The 20,174-nt window shown below is 39.4% G+C and overlaps 1 protein-coding gene across 8 annotated transcripts in view; it reads left to right on the top strand.

Annotated features, from left to right (window-relative positions):
• The window catches only part of LOC142388255 (muscleblind-like protein 1), a 74,990-nt gene that overhangs the window by 16,076 nt on the left and 38,740 nt on the right, over positions 1-20,174 (top strand). For 7 of the 8 annotated variants that reach the window (XM_075473296.1, XM_075473297.1, XM_075473301.1 and 4 more), the window contains one exon: positions 9,210-10,225. The exons of the other annotated variant lie outside the window; for it this stretch is intronic. In XM_075473296.1, coding sequence (XP_075329411.1) covers positions 10,052-10,225 — 174 coding nt within the window. In that variant the 5' untranslated portion in view covers positions 9,210-10,051. The remainder of the gene's footprint in view (positions 1-9,209; positions 10,226-20,174) is intronic. 8 annotated transcript variants of the gene reach the window in all.

Genomic DNA, 20,174 nt, shown 5'->3' with positions numbered 1-20,174 from the left:
ACATTTTGTTGAGACATTTACAGTACCAAGACGATTAATCTTTTTGACTTAGTGACCTTTTCAATGATGCCGGGAGCATGCTGACTTGCAGGCTTTGTGTTTTTAAGTGAAATGTTATAATGACTGACTATATGGTTGTTCAGTAAGGAGAGAACACAAAGGATTATTTTAAAACAGTCATTTTGGCGATTAGACTCTGATTGGTCATCTCATTGGAGCAGTGACAAGTAGGAAGGAATGGGATAAGATAGGACTTCCCCCTGGGATGATGAATAGAGAGAAGGCAAAGGCGAGTTTATTTGTAGAGCACAATTCGTATACAAGGCAATTCAAAGTGCTTTACAGCTACATAAAATCACAAGAAGGCAAATAAAATCATTCCAAAAAACATAAAAAAATTAATTAATTAATCTAATTAAAAGCAGAGTGCAGATAAAATAATTTCATTTGTCATATGCACAGCTAAATAGAACTGTTTTCAGCCTGGATTTAAACATTGTCAGAGTTGAGGCCTGTCTCACAACTTCTGGAAGACGATGTCTTCAAAGACATTTGATGAGACCTCTTGGTTATCAGAAAGAGGTGGTGATGCAGAGGAGGCAGGTTTCATGAGAGTGGCTGGGTGGTGGACTGACAGAACAAAAGACTGTTTTAAATAAGAGCTAGTGGGCAAGAAGACCATTCGACCAGGGTGGTGACGACAGATTCACGAATGAGGTTGATTTGACTGCTCTGAAAAACAGCAGAATAAAAAAGCCCAAACACCAGGGAATGAGGAAATGCATGAAGAAACAGATCTTCCGTACCAAACGTACTCAAAAGCTTAATTACAAGCTGTGTAATTCAGAATGATTTAGAATAACTTCTGTGATACTTTCTTTACCTTTTCTTTAACAGCGCTGTCAACTGAAAATTTCAACGAGACTAATACTCAGATAATGGGTTAGCTTAAACCATACTTTGTCTGTAATTGTAATCACTAAATGTAAGCATATCATTTGGATATTATTAGCCCATGAAGTTTCTGTTACAATTTGTCATATTTCCCATAGATATGGCCAGTAGTTGTACTTCCCTAACTCCGTGGAAACTCAGTAAACCATGGTCACCTATTTGTGCAGCACAGAATCCACATTTGGAGGCAAAGGAACTGATAGCTGAATAGGTCTGATGCAAGAATTTACCCCAAGAGACTTCTGCATTGTACAGTTTTACTGTGAGGGACAGTTGTTGTCTTGTTGTTGTTGTTTTCTTTTTTCTCTGTAAGATTATGTGAATGCATCTCCAAGTGCGGCAGCGGTCATTTCAAGGTGTCAGGACAGGACACTCGTGTTCAGTTGAGAGAGTAAAAGCAGAGATGCAGCATTCATAGTTTTGCTCCGGGTATCATCCTTCACAAGGGGAAAGCAAAGGGGTGTATACAAAGTGTGCTTTATAAAAAAACAAGTTGAAAAAAGTTCAACGGTTCAACAAAGAGTAATAATGGTTTGTGGTGTGTATGTTGTGAGTTGGGCGAGAGCGATCCTGCATAGACAGTTGGACAAACCTAAGCAAGAAATAGGTATCTACACAGATAAAAATTAACATACTGGGCCAAACTGCATCAATATGAATGACAGGTATTGTAATAGAGACGAATAACTAAGCATTCGCTGTAACAATTCATGGTCATGACAGAAAAAAAAAAAACGGACCAAAATTGCATTGACATAGTAACAAGCTCAAAGAAGTGACACATTTCTTATACTTCTCAAAAGACACACTGACTAAGCTGCTGCTGTTTCTTCTTTGGTAATTCAAACAGGCCAAACAGAGGAGACCCAGTACTGCATCAATGTGTACTATCACAATGGTGTTTTTGGATAGACTGGGGTGGTCTGCCATGCTTGCTCTCCCTAAAGCAGGGGTTGTCATCTGTAGGCGTCGACTTCTCGACCCTATTCTGCGTCTGCAGTTAGAGACATGATGAAGGAACGGCAGTCATGTTTTCAAAAGGACTGAGTGAAAACAGTTTTTATGAAGAGAGCAGCTAACTCTTATTCATTTAGATAGACACAGAACGGCGTCTCTACAAAACACACACACGGCTACATATCAACAGTAACAGTGAGCGCACAATTGGAAAGAGTAATCACCTGACATTTTGGTAACTGCACACTCTGCACAGCAACTGAGTGCATACAGAGTTCAAATACACATGACATGATCAGTAGTAGTGAATATGGAGGGGTAACAAGGTGTTTGCTTTGACACCCGATTGGTTTTTATTTTTGGCGTTTAGTTTTAATTTGACTTTCCACTATCTGTTTTCATTTGCTGTATTACGCCACAAAACTATTTCACACAACAAAACTACTTTCGAAAAGTTCCCGTTTTCGGTTTGGGATTGAAATATATACAATTCGATACCTCTGAATATTGTAAATGCACTTATTCTCAATGCAGTCTGGGTTGCTATTTGTTTATCTGTGATTACAATGGACGATGACAGCTTTCTGAGCCTATTATGAGGCAGACAAGGGCATCTACTGGCTATATCGGTGGGAGTGATAACAACAGATAACATCCATTCAGTGCGCTAACTCCATTGGAAGCGCCTTCATCTCAGCTTGTGAAAAACATTTGTTATACATTCTACATTTGATCAAAAACGTTTTTTCAAAGCTCCACTGTGCCTGAAGACAACCTCTTGTACCTTCTAGCATGGTTGAGATTCTTCATCTGGTTAAGAGATTATCAATAATAATTTTTTTTTATATGTATTTTGCTCTACAACCAGACTGTTACCAACTAGATGAATGTTGTCGACTAGAATAAATAAGATGAAGTTATTCCTATCATGCGTGTATGTGTGCTTGGGTTATAATGAATAGTAATTTAGCAGCAGTGGTGTCACGCAGGGCTTTATCAGAATGTCTTTTCCTCAAGTGGTGTCATAAGCATTAGATAATCCTGACTTTGGCCCAAAACAAGTGGCACAATTTTAGCACAGTTTAGCACAAGATCAGATGGCGTTCTTTCACCAAGCGGAGACATGAACCCTGATGGCACTCTTGGCATTACACTGTACTTTGAATGGACCACATGTCAACAGCTCAGGTTGAGTTGGGATGAGACGAAATGTTTAGCCAATATTTTGCCCTATGCACCTTTGATGTAGTGTATGTGTGTATGTGCACACTTTGGATTGAAGGGGAATGGGGTATTTACACATGCGTCATATCCACAGCCATCTCCACCGCCTCCTCTACCCCAACTTATTACCTTGGCTAGTTGATCTGATGGTGTAATAATATCTTCTGCCTCTGGCTATGGGAAATGGCCACATGCATTATTCACAAATGCTAAGATGCTTATTGATGACTCCTTTATTTATATATTTCCTCAATGCCAGAGTCATTTCTCACATTTGATATCCCTTTGTTTCATTGGTGTGTTTTGAGGTGAACCTCATGTCAGGAGCCTCATTCATTCTTCTGGGTTGAAATGGCACTAATAATACATATCAGGTTGGAGCTCCATTTATTGACTCTGACTTAGCTGTTTCCATCAGAGCGTTGCACAAATACAATGGAAGTACACAGAAAGCATAAATTATTTGAGAAAACTAGCATGTCATTGCTTGAGGATTCAAGAGTAAGTTTGTCGAATCAAATTTGTTGAGTTTTCTGGCTGTTTGCTTCCTTTTCATCCATGCAGTTATTATAAATTGTGCATTTTCTCTTTGATATCAGAGCACAAACAAGTCAGTGCTACTGAATATAATGTAGACTTTTGCTCTGGTCTCACATTGGCTCTATGCCAAAATCTATGACTTCAACACATTCCAAATAAAGGCTTTTTATACTGTTAGGTGCTTGATGCCATTTCTAAAATACATTCATGCTTTACAAATACATCCAATATGCTGTACATGCTTACTGTTTGGTTTGCTTGAAAGTTTCACCTTGTGCAGGTATCCGCAACATAAAATGTCAGTGTTTATTTGTGGACAGACTAAGGAAGATTTTTTTTTAGAAAGGAGTTTAGTGACAGGCACACTTAAATCATCTCGAGGATGGGTACTGATACATACTTCTGATTTTGATACCCCGACCCCTTTTCCAAATCTGAACCCACTGAGACCAAATGCAACAAAGGCTAAATCTGTTCCCATGCTTACAGGGCACTTCAGCTCTTCATGGGTTAGAACCTTGATAACATGGTACATTGAACAAAGCAAGATGATTTACACTGAGTGAAAGCATCCAGGTATGTGAAATATCTATTCACGGAAACTAACCATGTTCCAAATAAAGGCTGGTGCCTGTGCAGTTGTATCTGGGATGAGACTTTGAAGATCACTCTTCCAGTGCTCTGATCTGAAGAGTACGGATCATTTCTATGACAGCAGGGAATTGCTCCTGATGGCAGGGTTACAAGAATCGGAAGTTTTCAGTCCAAGATGCAGCTGAACATATGGCTGTGTTCATTCAGAGCATGGCTAGTTTCTGACTGGGAACAAGGATTTAACCCGCCCATATGCTGATGTTTTCACTCAGTGTTAAGACAATGAAAAGGAAACTTTGATTCTAGACTGATCAGATCAGAGTGGTTATCTGATCTTGCAAAAACTTGTGAAATAAGCAAGCCATCAAGAAAAAAAAAAGTTATATGTTGGTGGCATTTAATATGTAGAAATAATGGGCTGGTGTCAATGATTGGTGTAGTAGTCGTGGAGAACCCAAACACTTGCTTAAAGGTGGAAAGAGGATATGTGTCAAATAAATCAACGCCATCAACTTACACACACAAAACCTACAATTGCAACAATTTGGCACTGCACAAATTTATACTTATGGAGATAATGGCTGAGTGTAAAACCGGAACAGGAAGCAAAACTAAACAAAAACCATAAGGCATAAAGCTCTTACAAATAATAATACACAGATAAAGAAATATTAACTGACCACAAAACAGTAGCATTACAAAATTAAGAAGTATAGTGAAACCAATGCTAAACCTATCAAAACCAGGACATTCAACAAAAGAAACCATGAACCATGACTGCAAGCGCCACAGAAACTGTGTCTCAATTAGTGATGGAAACAACATTTACTTGTTGTAGACATGTCAAACTGTTTGCTCGATTTTAGAAGCAGGATAATCCTTTTTCTTTCGGGATTGGAGACAGTGCTGGTAGTGCAGCATAGGTGCAAATATTTTAACCGGGAAATCTTTAATTACCGAGTGATATTGTTTTTCACGAATCTATTAGGCCATTGTTACTTTTGTTTTCAGTTGCTTTTTCTTAAGCTGAAGGAAAAGCAATTAAAAAGAAAAAGTGAGAAATAGTGTTCAGACACCAAAAGCTGTATTTAGTTACTTTTTTTGATAGGCCTTGTACTGGCAGAAATCCTTGAAAATGTCTGTCTAACAAAAGCTTGAGTTTCTATAATTTTCCCATTGCATGTCTCCACAACACCATGTGGTTTTATGAAGTTGTGCTAATTTCAAGCTTTTAAATTCTTCCTCTTCTTAAAAATGTTATTGTTGGCCTTTAGGCTAAAAATAAACAGGGGTGTGCACTCCATCAGACATAAATAAAACAAATTAAAGAATGTGATGGAATTATCTTTTACACAGTCAAACATGAGACCCACTTTTTTAAGAAATTTAAACTTTAATATTCTTAAAGTAATTCACTTTTTTTTTAAAAATAAAGGTCCTCCTGTTTTAATTTTCATCTGAAAAAAAATCCATCTATCATCACCAACGTGAGGGCTTTAGTTGTGTTACACAGTGAAAAAAGGAAACAGGAGAGGCCAGGATGTGAGTAAGAGCAGGCATTTTGGTTTACTCATTTTGCCACTCCATATGTAATGCATTGAAAATGGTAGTTCTCGCTGTATTTTCCTCTTCTTACCACAACCACCCTACCATATACAGTTGGCTAGCTTGGCTTATTGCTTTTATATGTGCAACCACACAGACATACTGCCCAAAATATCAGCTTTTGGTTGGAGAAGTAGTTCAGCCCAGTGACCGGTCCAAATATAAGAAGAGTGTAATACATAAGCAGCCAATGTTTGGCCACTTATTTTTACTTATTTGCCCCCTCTTCTCTTTATTCCTTTATTGCCCTCAAACCAGCATTTTTGTATTTGTGTGAGCCCCATTAAAGGATAAGAGACAGCAGAAAAAAAAGAGAATGCTCTGTAATTGTTTGAAATATGCTATGATTAGCATGTTCGAGGCTCGTTTTATGATGAAAAGATGGAAATGACTTTAAGTGATGCATTGATTGCAATGTCAATTCTTTTTTTTTTTAGATATTAAGGTTATTGGACATCCAGCCTTAGGTTCATCCCACCTTATTAAACATGAAAAAATTAACAGAGGACACTGTTTTTTTCAAGAGAGAGTCGGACAGTTGCACACTCCATTTGTGGCTGGATCTCAGCTCTCGTTGCAGCTGCTTTGTCTTTGCTTGCTTCTTCAAAACTGACATCAGCATGATGATGTTTTAAGTATCCGATTAAGTTAATGTTTCGAACACTTTCACAATTATCCTTCCTTGGATTATTTTGGCCTCACATGAATTAAAAATTGAGAGCATCACAAAGCGTAAAGAGTTTCCACCCCAAGAGCATATAAACTTGTGGGAAATTACTGCGCCACTGTGCAGACGTGGTATGACTTGACCAATTGTGCTGCACCTCTTTGTAAATTTGACGTGCATAGATCTGGAATTGGATATATCTAAGTCTAATAGGTGGTCAGAGGTCATGACCTACTTTATCAAGCTGAAAATGTCGGCTTACAGTCAGTGGCCGATCGATGGTGCCTTCTTCAACCAGAGTAATCTTTGGTTTCAGTGTATATTACTTTCTGTTCCCAGAATGCCCTTTTAGGGTACAGAAAGAAAAATGCCTGGATTTTAATTGGTCCAGCTGAGAGTGGGTTTTTCACACAAGTGCAGGACATCTGGTCTCTAGGAACACATAATCAGTTTCACTTACACAAGTGCTATAATGTTTTAGCATGTTCTTTCCTATGCTAAGGTATGATCCAAGGAGGATTTTATGCAACTTTATGAAGGGTTGAAGCACTGGCAGGATTATTTCTTTCATTTTGGAGTGGACTGGGATTATGTTGAATCAGTGAAATACAACATTGGTATGAGCAGAGAATCTCTTTTGTTCGTTCAAGTGCTGCTTATATGTTAGTATTTCAGCAATTGCAAAAAAGCCAGGTATGTATAGCTGACCTGTTCAGACTCTCCTTTTTTTTGCATCTTCAATCTGTTTACTCATTATTTTAACAGTTTCACTTCTCATTAATCAAACATTCAAATCAAACCATCCATATGGCTAATTCTGCTTTATTCAAAGCAATTTAAAGTTTGGGAAACATTTTGGGGATATATGGGGTTCAGTATCTTGTCCAAGGAGACTTCAACCTGCAGACTGAGAAGTTGGGGATTGAACCAACAACCTTGCAAAGGAGGGCATCTCTTTTCCTGAGCGACAGCTACCCTGTTTTTTCACATAACATAATCTTGATTAATAACTCAATATACATTTCTTTATTTAAATAGATTCATTAGACATTTTTGGATGATTTAGAATTAGAAGATGTGCCTGCATGCTGTGCTGGGTAATTACAGACATCCATATCACAATGTAGCAATATATAAAAAGAGAAAAAAATAGCTTATGGTGCAATATGATGCAGTGGGAAGGATCTGCTCTTACCATATTGCACTGCGGCCTGATACTGACTCATTACACCACTGAAAAAGGAGTTGCATATTCCTGAGCCTGCATATTTGGGAATAAAGCAATAACAGATAAACTAATGTATCTTTTTCAGTCAAGTAATTTTAAAGTTTCTATAGATTTCAGTTTGTCTGGCTCCTTCATATTTGATAACGGTCATATTAATATTGCATGATAACATATTCACAAAAACATTGCATTTGTGTGGGTGTCCTGGAAGTGATGTGACCACATTCAGGACGTAGGTTTTGGGGTGTAATTTTAAGCGAAAATAGCTGAATCTGTCACGTTTAGTAGGTATGCGTCGCACGTGACGTGGAGAAGGTAGGACCCGGATGCAGATATTCAAAACAAAACTTGACCAATTGTGCTGCACCTCTTTGTAAATTTGACAACAAAAAGTGTGGCTGAGCCGGTATATAAAAACCTAACTATGAAAAAGCAAAACCTGACTAAAACTGTGAAAAAACCATAAAGAACAAACCTGACTTGACATGAATACAGTCACTTGACACAAGGGACTGTGAGGATCTGGCAAAGTACATGAGGAGACCTGGAAACTAAATACTGAGGGAGTGATTGGGGAGTGAGTACAGCTGAGGGGAAAAACACAGGTGACGTGAGTGAAGCTGATGGCAGAGCAAGACAAACTAATGAAAACATGGCAAAAACTAGAGACTAAGCAGGAACTTAAAACTTAACAAAACTAATAGATATGACATAATCATTGATTGATGGAGTTTTGGGGTTTATTGGATGACTGTGTCTGATTGAATTTCAGAAACTTGTCTGTTTTCCTCTTTTTCTCCCCTTCATAGTGACCTATCCAGTCATTATTCTACTATCTTACCTGGCCACCTGCCAGCAATAATGCTGAAACCATCTACCGAGCTGTTTGGCCCTTTTCAATCTCTCCAGGGAATAGGCTGACTGATAACTCACTAATCACTGCCTTCATGCTCAATCACTCTTATTTCTTTATTGATGTCTGAGCTATCATTACTAATGATTACAACGTTACAACATAAGCTTCTATAATCTCAGTATTTTTAAGATCTGAAAGCAGGTTATTTCGACACATATCTGTGAAACTGATTATTCTCTTGGAATGCATAAAAATCTTATCTTATTTGAAAAAGGAGTCAGAATAATGAATATAATTGCAACCTTCTTCTTTCTGCCTTTTTTCCCTCTTTTTCTTTTTCTCTTTGTCTCTTTCTATGTCAAAACAATTGAGTTTTGCAGTTAGCTATATTCTGTTTGATTTTCGACCCTCACAGATTATTTTATGGCTTCTGAGAAGGCGGATGTACAACAGAATGATTGGGAAACATTATAAAGTTGTGTGTATGAATCTGTTTGTACGTGTAAGTACATCAGCCTTGTGTTTGTAAGCATGTGCGTGCGTTAAGCCCTACTCCACTGACACTCTTTACTGCTTCTTCACAGAGAGAAGTGCCTTCATTTGCTGACCCTTGTGGCTGTTTGGCTCCATTGAAGCCGCCTGTGCCTCTGTGCCTGTCCATGTCTGCCGGAGCTGCCAGCCACACCAGGAGCACCAGGACTGCCAGCCCCGTCCACTGAGGCTGTCTCCACACCACTGACACCTCCCTTCTCAGCTCCCTCCCTTCTGCTCTGTCTGCCAGCCAGACCTCTCTCCATCGACGCCACTCAGCGCTCCTCTGCGGGGGCCAACCACTTCCCCCTTCTCTGCAGATAGAGCCTGATTCTGAAGGCAAACAGCTTTTATCGGTCCCTGTGAGCGGAAGAAAATTGTTTCATTGCTGTCCACTCCACCTTTCTTTTCCTTGTCCTTCTTCTCTGCTTCTTTTTTCCATATTTCCCTCCCTCCTCCAGCCCTGCACCCTTTCATCATGGGCCAGCTTGATCGATAATGTGTTTTGCCGTTTGTCTCATCTGAAAGTTCAGCTGAGGAGCGAGCAAGTTGAGAGAACTGGTGTGTGTGAGTTTTTGTTGGAGAGAGATTACAAAGCAGAGCTCTTTGGCCATCCTCAGCACAGGCCCTGGGTGACAGGGACTGAAGAATTCCTATTTGAGCCACTAACAGACTCTTAGGATGGGCCTCAGGTGGTAGGCAAGTCCAAGGCCTCATAGGCTTTATTCCAATTAGACCCTGGGGACAAAACTACTGAACTCTGGCTTTCTCCCATGTCCTTTATCTATTCTTTCTCAACATTTGTCCTACAATTATTAGAAAAACAAAGACATAAACATAATTTCATTTGTTGGATATCTATTCCCCTTTATCGACTCCTCCTGCCTGCATTGAAATGGCGGTGAGTGTGACACCGATACGGGACACAAAGTGGCTGACGCTGGAGGTCTGTCGGGAATTTCAGAGAGGAACTTGTTCACGACCGGACAATGAGTGCAAGTTCGCCCACCCTGCCAAGAGCTGCCAAGTGGAAAATGGCAGAGTCATTGCTTGTTTTGACTCACTCAAGGTGAGTATGACAAACACCTGTGATGTTCATTCATCTCTTCCCTGTTTTCTCTTTTTTTCAAGCTTACAGTGCTGACAAGTGGTGTCAGAGGTTTAGTAAGGCAGGACCGTATTTTGTTATAACAGTATGTATAAAATGGGGATTCAGACATTAGTGCAGAATTGAACAGCGGCTTCTTTTTGAAAAATCATCATTGAATAGGAAGGAAATAGCAGTGGTGAAGTTAAGCCTCGGCCAGGGAGTTAATACATAGCTGTACAAATACTTTTAAGAGTGTGTATGGGTGTCTTTGTAAGCCGAGATGAGGCCGTAATCACACTAACATCTGTGAATCAGAGTCAGAGTTTCCTTCTCAGGCACATAACTTTAGTGCAGGACTGTTGGTTGGCACATTGTTAAAGGCAGTCTGCTCGACTGTCTCTTCAAGAGGCTGAATGGGAAACATAAGTAGGACAGCATACTGTGTATTTCAAATTTGTATGTGACTCCGCGAGTATATGTCTGTGTGTGTGTTATTTTGAGGTCATACTGCACAGTGGGGTGTTCTCAGAAGGCCCTGTAATTTTCTGTCTATTTTTGCCCTGGCACTGAGACAACACACTCCCACCATGCAGCTCCTCACAGAGACAGGGGAAGAAAATTCAAACAGCAGAGGATGGAAAGAGGTGGGAAAATAGAGTGGACTGGGCTGGGAAGTTGTGAAGAAAATAAAAATATGAAAATGAGGAACTCGCTGTGGCAAAGCTGATCTTTAGAAATTGTAAATGTTTGAGTTTGGTCTTAATAGAAACCTTCATGATAATTCTTGGTGAATATAAATTTAATGCCAGTTCTTATTTATATGGCTGTATATATCAACAGCCCATCGTCCAGTAAAATCTATTTATGTCCCACTAAACTGTTTTTTTTTTTAAATGATTGTCACTTGGATTCAACAATTTGGATTTATTCTTGACAGCCCAGCGCCATTTTTGTATTGCACATATGTTGCAGGACAGTGTAGTTGTAGAATATAGATCAGAGGTGTGACCCTGTACACTGAGGTCGACATCTTGACTTGGTTTTAAGCAATTTTCTTAGGGATGTTTCGGATCAAATTTTGTTCAAGACTGAGGGTCCATAGGCATAGAAACAACTCTGTCACTGTCTTATCTTTTTATGTGCTGGTGTGCAAACTTCTGCCAATAAGAAGCAAACATCAAAAACATGTAGAGCTTATGGAAATTCAGTAAAAAACATACCTATTGGATTGATTGAAATCACTGCAAAACAACATTTTACTGCTCATTTTGTAGCGAAAATATATTTGTGTACTAATGTTCTTTCTATCCCATGAGCAGCTCGCTCAGAACTGCAAGGGTCACCTAGCCTGGGAATTCCCATGCTGCTTTGCGCTCGATTTCATTCTCACTGCAAAGTCAGCCTGGAAACCACCGCCCTTATTTTTGCCAGAGTTTGGGAACCAATCACAGAACGGGGGGGGGGGGGGGGGGGGGAGGGGCAGCAAGACGATGACGACGTCTATGCGCTACACCGAAGCTTGTAGAGTGATAATCCAACATGACAGCGGACACAACGTTACCGTTCAATGCAGCCTTAGAAAGTGTTTCGGAGTAGATTCACCCTAGGGTCATTTGAACCGTGACATCCAGCCAAGTAGCCCACCTGAAGTTTTTCCGATATTGGCTGAACATCAGCTGAGTTACTGAGTTATCCCGAATAGCTTAGTACAAGCGCTAACGGACCCTGGCAGTATCTCCAAAATTACCACACTAGAATCACATGTCATGACACCAAACTTCTACAGTAGTACAAATATGGTCTGTACTCACAAAACGATGCATTTGGGAGTTTGTACATAGTCCAGGAGTTTATTATTATCATCAACACAAGCCTGATAGCTTCTCTGCTGCTAAAGGTCGACGTCACTTCTGGGAGCTGGGAGCTTCAAAGTAAGATGAGGGTTGATCTACTACTGTAGACAACAAAGCAAGGCTGCTCAATTTCTCCATTATTAAAATAAATTCACAACTCTACAACATAAAAATTCATGTAGAATATAGCATATAGGCCTACTTTGTTGTCAATTTAAGTAGCTTAGAGCGCAAGTTTACTTTTATCTTCCATTTTTTTCTTCTTCCTCGTCGAATTTCTGTCGTCATCTGGTATAAGTGATACAATTGGCTATGAATCGCGCGCAAAGCAGCATGGGAAGAACCTGACGTCATTTGATAGACATTCGTAGCGCCCAATAAACGGCTCTAGGCATTCGTAAACCACGCCTCAAATACGAGAAAATGCACACCTAGTTCCCAGACCACCATCTCATCGAGATGTGGACGCGTCAGCCAGGCTAAGGGTCACCTTCAAAGTGATGACATTGCAACATTGCCACCCCAACAGCCTTAACATGGCTGAAAAATTAACACATTCTGTTTCAATATTTAAATCAGCATTGTGTTTTTCATCATGAACTGTTACCAACATAGCTTCACTGACCTTATTTGGTTGCTGTGACTTGCAAAATAACTAGTCATGCTGTGTTTGCCATGTACAAAATATAGATTTCCAGTTGACTCAGTAGAGCATGAATAACTCAATATTTAGTGCTAACTTGTACTATTTCAAAAGAGAAAAAGAAAAAAAGAAAAGGACCTGAAACTAAACTTTTAGCACCCTACATGGTCAGCACCCAGTAGAACACTATTTGGCAAATATAGTTTTTAAATGTTTTCTGTGGCACCAAAAGGTCTTTCAGATCTCGTTTGGGGGATTTCCACCAATTCTTTTTGCAAAATGTTTCTAGATTCTTGGGTGAGATTTTTGTTCTATCTTGCATTTACTGCTCTTTGGAGATCTTTTCACAGCTTTTTGATGATGTTAAGCTTGTTGGACTTTAAAGGCCATGACATGACCCTTAGTTTGTGCCTCTTGAAGTAATCCATTGTGGGTTATAAGGACAATTATAAGGACAATTATCCTGCTCTAGAAACCATTCCCTTTTAATTTTCATCTTTCTTACAGATAGCGTGAGTTTCCCTTCCAAACTGTCCTTGACTTGATTGCTTCTCTCAGTAAAATGTTTCTTGGTCCATTGAATTCAACACAATGGTTTACAGTTGGACAACTGTTCATGTCATCATATTTTTCTTTTCCTTTGCATTTTGTCACCAAAGCGTTCCATGTTGTCTTCCCCCTTTCTATAGGACTTATTTCCAAATTGAATTTGACTCATTTAGATTTTAGTTTTCAAACTTGATTTTTTTGTGGTGAGGAAGCTGAAAAGATTTTTCTGAAGACACTTTCAGTGAGATCTTATTTGCGCAAGTGTCTACTCTACTGCAGAGTAGAGCAGTGCACCAGCACTCTAGTGTCTACAAAGATCTTTTGAAGTCATATTGGGATTTTGGTTTGCCTTTTTAGCAATACCAAATTGTCCACATGTATACTGTGCCTCTCAGCTCCTACTGGGTTCTACAGAAAGCTTTAAAGTATGCCTCTCTTTTCATACAAACAACAGCACTTTTTAGAATTATGTATCTGCTCACACTGATAAACATGTCAAGGGAGATGTAGGGTTTTGTGTCCTGCCCAGGAACACTTTGACACATGGAGGTGCAGGGGATCAAATTGCTGACCTTTCAAGTGGAGGACAACCAATCTTCCTGCTGAGCAACGGCCACCCCAACACAAGAAACACGTCATTCAGAAAGGCTATTTGAATATTGTCTTATAGCCGTCTCAAACCTTATGTCTATCCATTCATCCATCCATTTTCTATACCCGCTCAATCCGTCGGTCGGGTCGCGGGGGGGCTGGAGCCTATCCCAGCGGTCATCGGGCGAGAGGCGGGGTACCTTAATTTGAATAAAATCAGTGTACTACAAAGTTTGTTTTAAGGAGCTCAAGGCCTCTGAAAAGGTTTGCCACATCGGAGCAACTATAAATCATAACAAACCTCAAATAAAGTTATGAAACGTTTGGTCATCTGTAATATATCTTGGGATGCCCAAGCTTTCCTTTTTTTCACTCCAAAATCTTTCAAAACAAAAACTTTAGCATGAGACTGTATGTTATCATAATGTGCGTTATTTAACACATTTTCACTGTCAAGATATTACCAACATGATATTACCAGAAACCAATGTTACTGGTTGCCATTCTGGTCACCTCTTACTTGTGCCCACATGCAAAATTAGCAACATTTTTTTGATGCTGCCTAAACTCTGCAGTGAATCCTAAATGCATTGACCCGAATAGGTTGTACTCACAAATGGTTCATCTGGCTGGCATTGATCTGCAGCCGTCCCATTAGTGTTACACAGTTGTTACAGATTCAAAATCGAGGAGTGATTGATATTAATTCACCTGACTAAGTTTTTTTCTGCCCGGGCTGGTCGCAAATAGACGAATGACTCTGTCCCTCTGTTGTTCTGTGAGCTGTGGCTTTGTGCAGACGTGTGAGAAAGAGCCCCCGACTGCTAAATTCTTAAAAATAGTGATTGTCAACTCCCTTGATAAGTGAGCACTGCTCAGCTCGGGATAAAAATAATTTCTGTTTTCATTTGCAAGTCAGTGAAGCTGAACGGGACAAATTACCATTCATTACCTCAGACTCCTTCCTCGGTAAACAAGTAAAGATCGTTCAAACACGTGGACCGATATTTCTTTATTTTACATAGATCTGGTAAACTGCAGACACTGAGTATGCAGTTCATCTAGTTACACAGTTTGCTAACAACGGTGAAAGCATCAGTAAAACACATGTAATCATAACACATGGTAGCTTTTATAAGGGTAAGAACCATACATAAATATTTGTATGGCAAATACAAAAATCCTATGTTGCATGTACATGTACTGAAGTATTCTAAGTTCCAGTGTGTACACATAACACACAAATTTCATATCACTGTCTCATTGTTTCATAGATTTTGTAAATGTGTCAGACACAGCAGTATCAGTGAAATCAGCCTGGGTACTTTGACAATGGTTCTCAATCCGGCAGTTCTGTCTGCCATGTTGTGCGCATGGCCTTTAATTTGTCTCCTATCTGATTGGCAAGCAGGGTGTTATTCATTGTAACAAGAGACCAGAGCTGGCACCCAGTCAAGCAGCCCAGGCCGCTGCTTTCCTTGGTTTGTACTGTACCTGGGGATGGATTTCTTGATAAGTCAAGGACTGTGTTATTGCAGATATGGACCGTTTGGTTAAAGCTCCGATGACTTGAGGCGAGGGGTTTGGTTTTGTGCAGGTAATATGCATAAGGGTGGGTGCTGGGGCATTGCACGGATCATGAAAACAGACAGGCAAACTGAGCCGAAGATGGTAAGTGGAGGTGCAGCAGGGAATGTGCGAGGAAGCATAGCATCGTGCACAGAGCCCTTCCCTGCTCTCAGTGCCAGGGCATTCCACAGTCTACCTCCCTTCCCTGCCTTTGTGACAGAATGATAGATCAGCTATCATAGAATGATAGATCTGAATTCATAACACATAGCAGGGCTTGGAGAATGGGGCAAGGGGATAAGGAAAGGACAAGCAGGAGAATGTGGAGGGAAAAAAAGGGAGTAAAGGAAGAGATGTTGGTAAACGTGGTTTCTCAGTCCTGGACAATTTGTCAAACCACCTACCCTTTATTGGTATTGAAATGCAGGCCGGCAAAGGAAGGGAGGGCCTGCAGCATTAGGAATACAAAGCGGCATAGGTAGCTTTTTAAGTTTTTTAAGTTTCTTTCTTTTTGTATTTAACTAGTCTTGCCCAAATCTATCAAAGGGGTCTGTAAAAAAAAATTGTGCTTAAAGGACGTGAAAACATAGACAAAGGAATAAGTTTTACCATTTTAAACAACGTTTAGACAGGTCCTCGACTCTTTCCCCATTTCTAATTGCCCACTACTTTCTCTCCCATGAGTTTCCATGCAGTTATGTCATCTCTAAAATTCTAAAAGTTTGCCAAAAAGACAACCTTTGCATTGAGTCCCATTTGAGAATTACATGAAAGTCTGAGTAAATGACTCGTCAAGACTTTGATTGAGGAGTAGATTTGATCCTATCTCTGTATTTTCAGTTGCATACGCACGACCGAACCCTTGCCAAAAGGGTCCCAGAAAACAGTAACTTGGCTGCTAAACAGTCTATTTTAGAAAGAACAGACAAACAACCAAGTTTGGACAAGTTGAACAACTGTATAGTTGGAGAGAAATAAAGGAAGGAGTGTGTGAATGTCCTTTTGGCTTCTACTGAAGGGATTAAGCATGTTGTTGCAATTAGCAGCTGGAGACAAAGCTTTTACTTATTGCAAGTGAATAAAAGCAAATCTGGGGGTATTTAGTCTGACGAAATACAATAAACTCACCATTGTGATGTGATGGGAAACAGGTGAGAGTGAGTCAAAAAGACACAGGGGCTTCACTGGCTGCTGATGACGTCCTAAAATGATCGGACAGGGGGTTGATTTCCCTCTTATTAAGATTTCCATCATTTTTATGTGCCTTATGATAATTCTTTTAAAGCACAGTCAATTGTGGATCCACCATGAAGTTGCTGTTCTCTAAATGATTGCAACTTTTTTTCTTTTCAAACAGTTTTATTCCAAGCCTACAGGGGAAAAAGCTTTAACGTGTACTTTTGAGTTAACAGATTTTTACCAGTTTGTTAACGCTTATAATCTTGAAAATGTAGCATACTGCCTCAAACATGGTTACATTAGAGACAAAAAAATCATGACATACTTGCCTGGGGTCTTACATGTAAATTAGTATTGACTATTTTATCTTATATGAGCTCTCTGTTATGAGGCTGACAGAAAGCTCCTCTATGTATGAATTTTCTTTACTCAATGTTTAAAGGAAAGTACTCTATGTTATATGACCAGCCATGAAAAGAAAGTTACTAATTACTAATTTCTAATTTTACCAGTATTCATCCATGTCCTCAAGCTCATGTTGCTTAAATATTCACAATTTTTTTTTTTTTTTGGGGGGGGGGGGGGGGGGGCATTTGAACTCCACAAAGAAACGCCAAGATTCAAACCAGTAACCTTCTTGCTGCGAAGCAACAGTACTTCCCACCACACCACGGTGCAGTATTTCCCCAGGAGAAATAAATATTTACAACATTGTAGGAAACCTAACTTTAACAATTCAACTCCCACCTAGTTTCTCTTAGGGTTGTTGATGCCTGCAGATGTAAGATAACTGATGCTGTTTTCCCTAATGCTGTGATATAATATGTGCTGTTCACATCAGAAGAATGCAATCTTCTCACAATTTCACTCCCACAATGTGTACTTTTTTGGGGAAAAAAATTCATTTTTTAATTTCTTTCTTTTTCTTTTTTTTCTTTCGAGCATTGACATGAAATATTCATGTTTATGTTTTTTTCATTGCAAATAAAGGAAATTCAAAAAGAGAGCAGAGCTGAAAGTGGATATTAAATTGCTCCAACATTTCATTTTATTACACAAACTTAAAAGTTTCTTGAATTGGTGACCTCTTCCATTCATCTTGTGATAAAATGTGGATGTGATGGATGCATGGTTTGTACTGACACTGGATGATTATAATAGTAATATTAGGTGGCAGATATGGCCGTGTGAAAGTTTGTTCGTAGTTGTTCAAAATCAAATCAAATCAAATTTATTTATATAGCACATTTCATGTACAAACAGTTCAAAGTGCTTTACATAAAATAAAAGCATTGCAGCAGGGAGTGTAAGAAGCATTAAAAATACATAAAAGAATATAAAGAGAAACAAATAAAATCATTTAAATGAATTTAAAAACAGGCAACAGTCTAGATAAGTTAAAAGATATTTCATGCATAGACACATGAGAAAAGAAATGTCTTTAACCTGGATTTAAAAATGTCTACATTTGGTGAAAGTTTAATCTCCACTGGCAGTTTGTTCCACTTGTTGGCAGCATAACAGCTAAATGCTGCTTCTCCATGTTTAGTCTGGACTCTGAACTGGACCAGCTGACCTGAGTCCTTGGATCTAAGAGCTCTGCTAGGTTTATATTCTCTGAACATATCACAGATGTATCTTGGGCCTAAACCGTTCTGGGATTTGTAAACCATCAGCAGGCTTTTAAAATCTATTCTGTGACTGACTGGAAGCCAGTGTAAAGATTTCAAAACTCGTGTGATGTGTTCAGATCTCTTAGTCCGGGTTAAAACTCTAGCAGCAGCGTTCTGGATGAGCTGCAGATGTTTAATGCTCTTTTTGGGAAGTCCAGTTAAAAGAGCATTACAGTAATCGAGTCTGCTGGAGATGAATGCATGGATGAGTTTCTCCTGGTCTTTTTGGGAGAGGAAACCTTTAATTCTGTTGATGTTTCTGAGATGGTAAAAAGCTGCCTTGGTGACAGCTTTGATGTGGCTGCTGAAAGTCAGATCTGAGTCTATCAACACTCCGAAGTTACGAACTTGGTCAGTGATTGTAAGGTCCCGAGTCTCAAGATATTTACCAACGCTGACTCTCTTCTCTTTGCTACCAAACAGAATGATCTCAGTTTTGTCTTCATTTAATTGTAGAAAATTCTCTCTCATCCAGGTGTTTACTTCCTCCAGACACTGACACAGTACGTCTGCTGGGCTGCAGTCGTCCGGTGACAGAGACACATAAAGTTGTGTATCGTCTGCATAACTGTGATAATTTATGTTAAAATTCTGCAATATCTGACCCAAAGGGAGCATATACAAGTTAAACAGAAGAGGTCCAAGAATTGACCCCTGGGGGACGCCACAAGTCATGGCCACTCGCTCAGATTCATAGCTGCCAATTGTAACAAAATAACTCCGGCCTTCTAAGTAGGACCTGAACCAGTTAAGGACCGCTCCAGAAAGTCCAGCCCAGTTTTCCAGCCTGTGCAACAGGATTCTGTGATCTACAGTATCAAACGCAGCGCTGAGGTCCAACAGAACCAGGACTGAAACATTACCAGAATCAGTATTCAACCTGATGTCGTTTAACACTTGGACCAGAGCTGTTTCAGTGCTGTGATGACGTCTGAAACCTGATTGAAAGTTATCAAGACTTCCACTTTCATTCAGAAAGTCATTGAGCTGGTTAAATACAACTTTCTCAATAATCTTAGATATAAAAGAGAGATTAGAGACAGGTCTGTAGTTGTTCATCATAGAGGCGTCTAGAGTTCTCTTGTTTAGGAGTGGCTTAATGGCAGCTGTCTTTAGTGACTTGGGAAAAATGCCTGATGCCAGTGAGCTGTTAACTATTCGTAGGAGATCACTTTCTACTGAGGTAAAAACAGTTTTTAAAAAGTCAGATGGTATTATGTCCAGAGAACAAGTTCTTGATTTCAGCTGCCGCACTGTTTCCTCTAGCATTTTTAAATTAACAATATTAAATTGTGACATAACGTCAGAGTTATTTCTAGGTTTTAGACACAGATTAGTTTTCTTGTTTGTCTGTGTTGCGTGAATGTTTTGTCTAATTGTTTTGACTTTTTGGCTAAAAAAGTTGGCAAATTCGTTGCATTTCTCAGTGGAGAGGAGGTCTGGGTTTGACTGTTTAGGAGGATTTGTGAGTTTTTCAACCATAACAAACAGAGTTTGAGAATTGTTGACATTCTTATTAATCATTTCAGATAAATGCAGCTGTCTGGCCTTGCACAGCTCATTGTTATAACTACGCAGGCTTTCTTTGTTGTTAAAAGCAGCTACTCTTTCACTTCCTCTTAACTTTTGCTTCTCTCTCTTTTGTACAATGAAGCATGACAGCTAAAACTTTTCTTTCACTTTTTAAAGGGAGGCAGATTTTGGTGTCACATCTTGTGTGAAACCAGTACATCACATTCTCAACAATCTATCGGGAATTATATTTTTAGATAAATGTTTTTTTCTTTATTTTTTGTTGGCTAGTTTAAATGCTGATGACCCACACCTTTCTCATCATGTAGAGCCAAACTTCCAAAAAGGAATATTTTTAC

The sequence above is a fragment of the Odontesthes bonariensis genome, chromosome 9 (assembly GCF_027942865.1).
Source record: "Odontesthes bonariensis isolate fOdoBon6 chromosome 9, fOdoBon6.hap1, whole genome shotgun sequence".
Lineage (NCBI taxonomy): Eukaryota > Metazoa > Chordata > Actinopteri > Atheriniformes > Atherinopsidae > Odontesthes > Odontesthes bonariensis.
The sequence above is the reverse complement of the archived record's forward strand: the minus strand, read 5'-3'. Positions and strand labels throughout refer to the sequence as shown.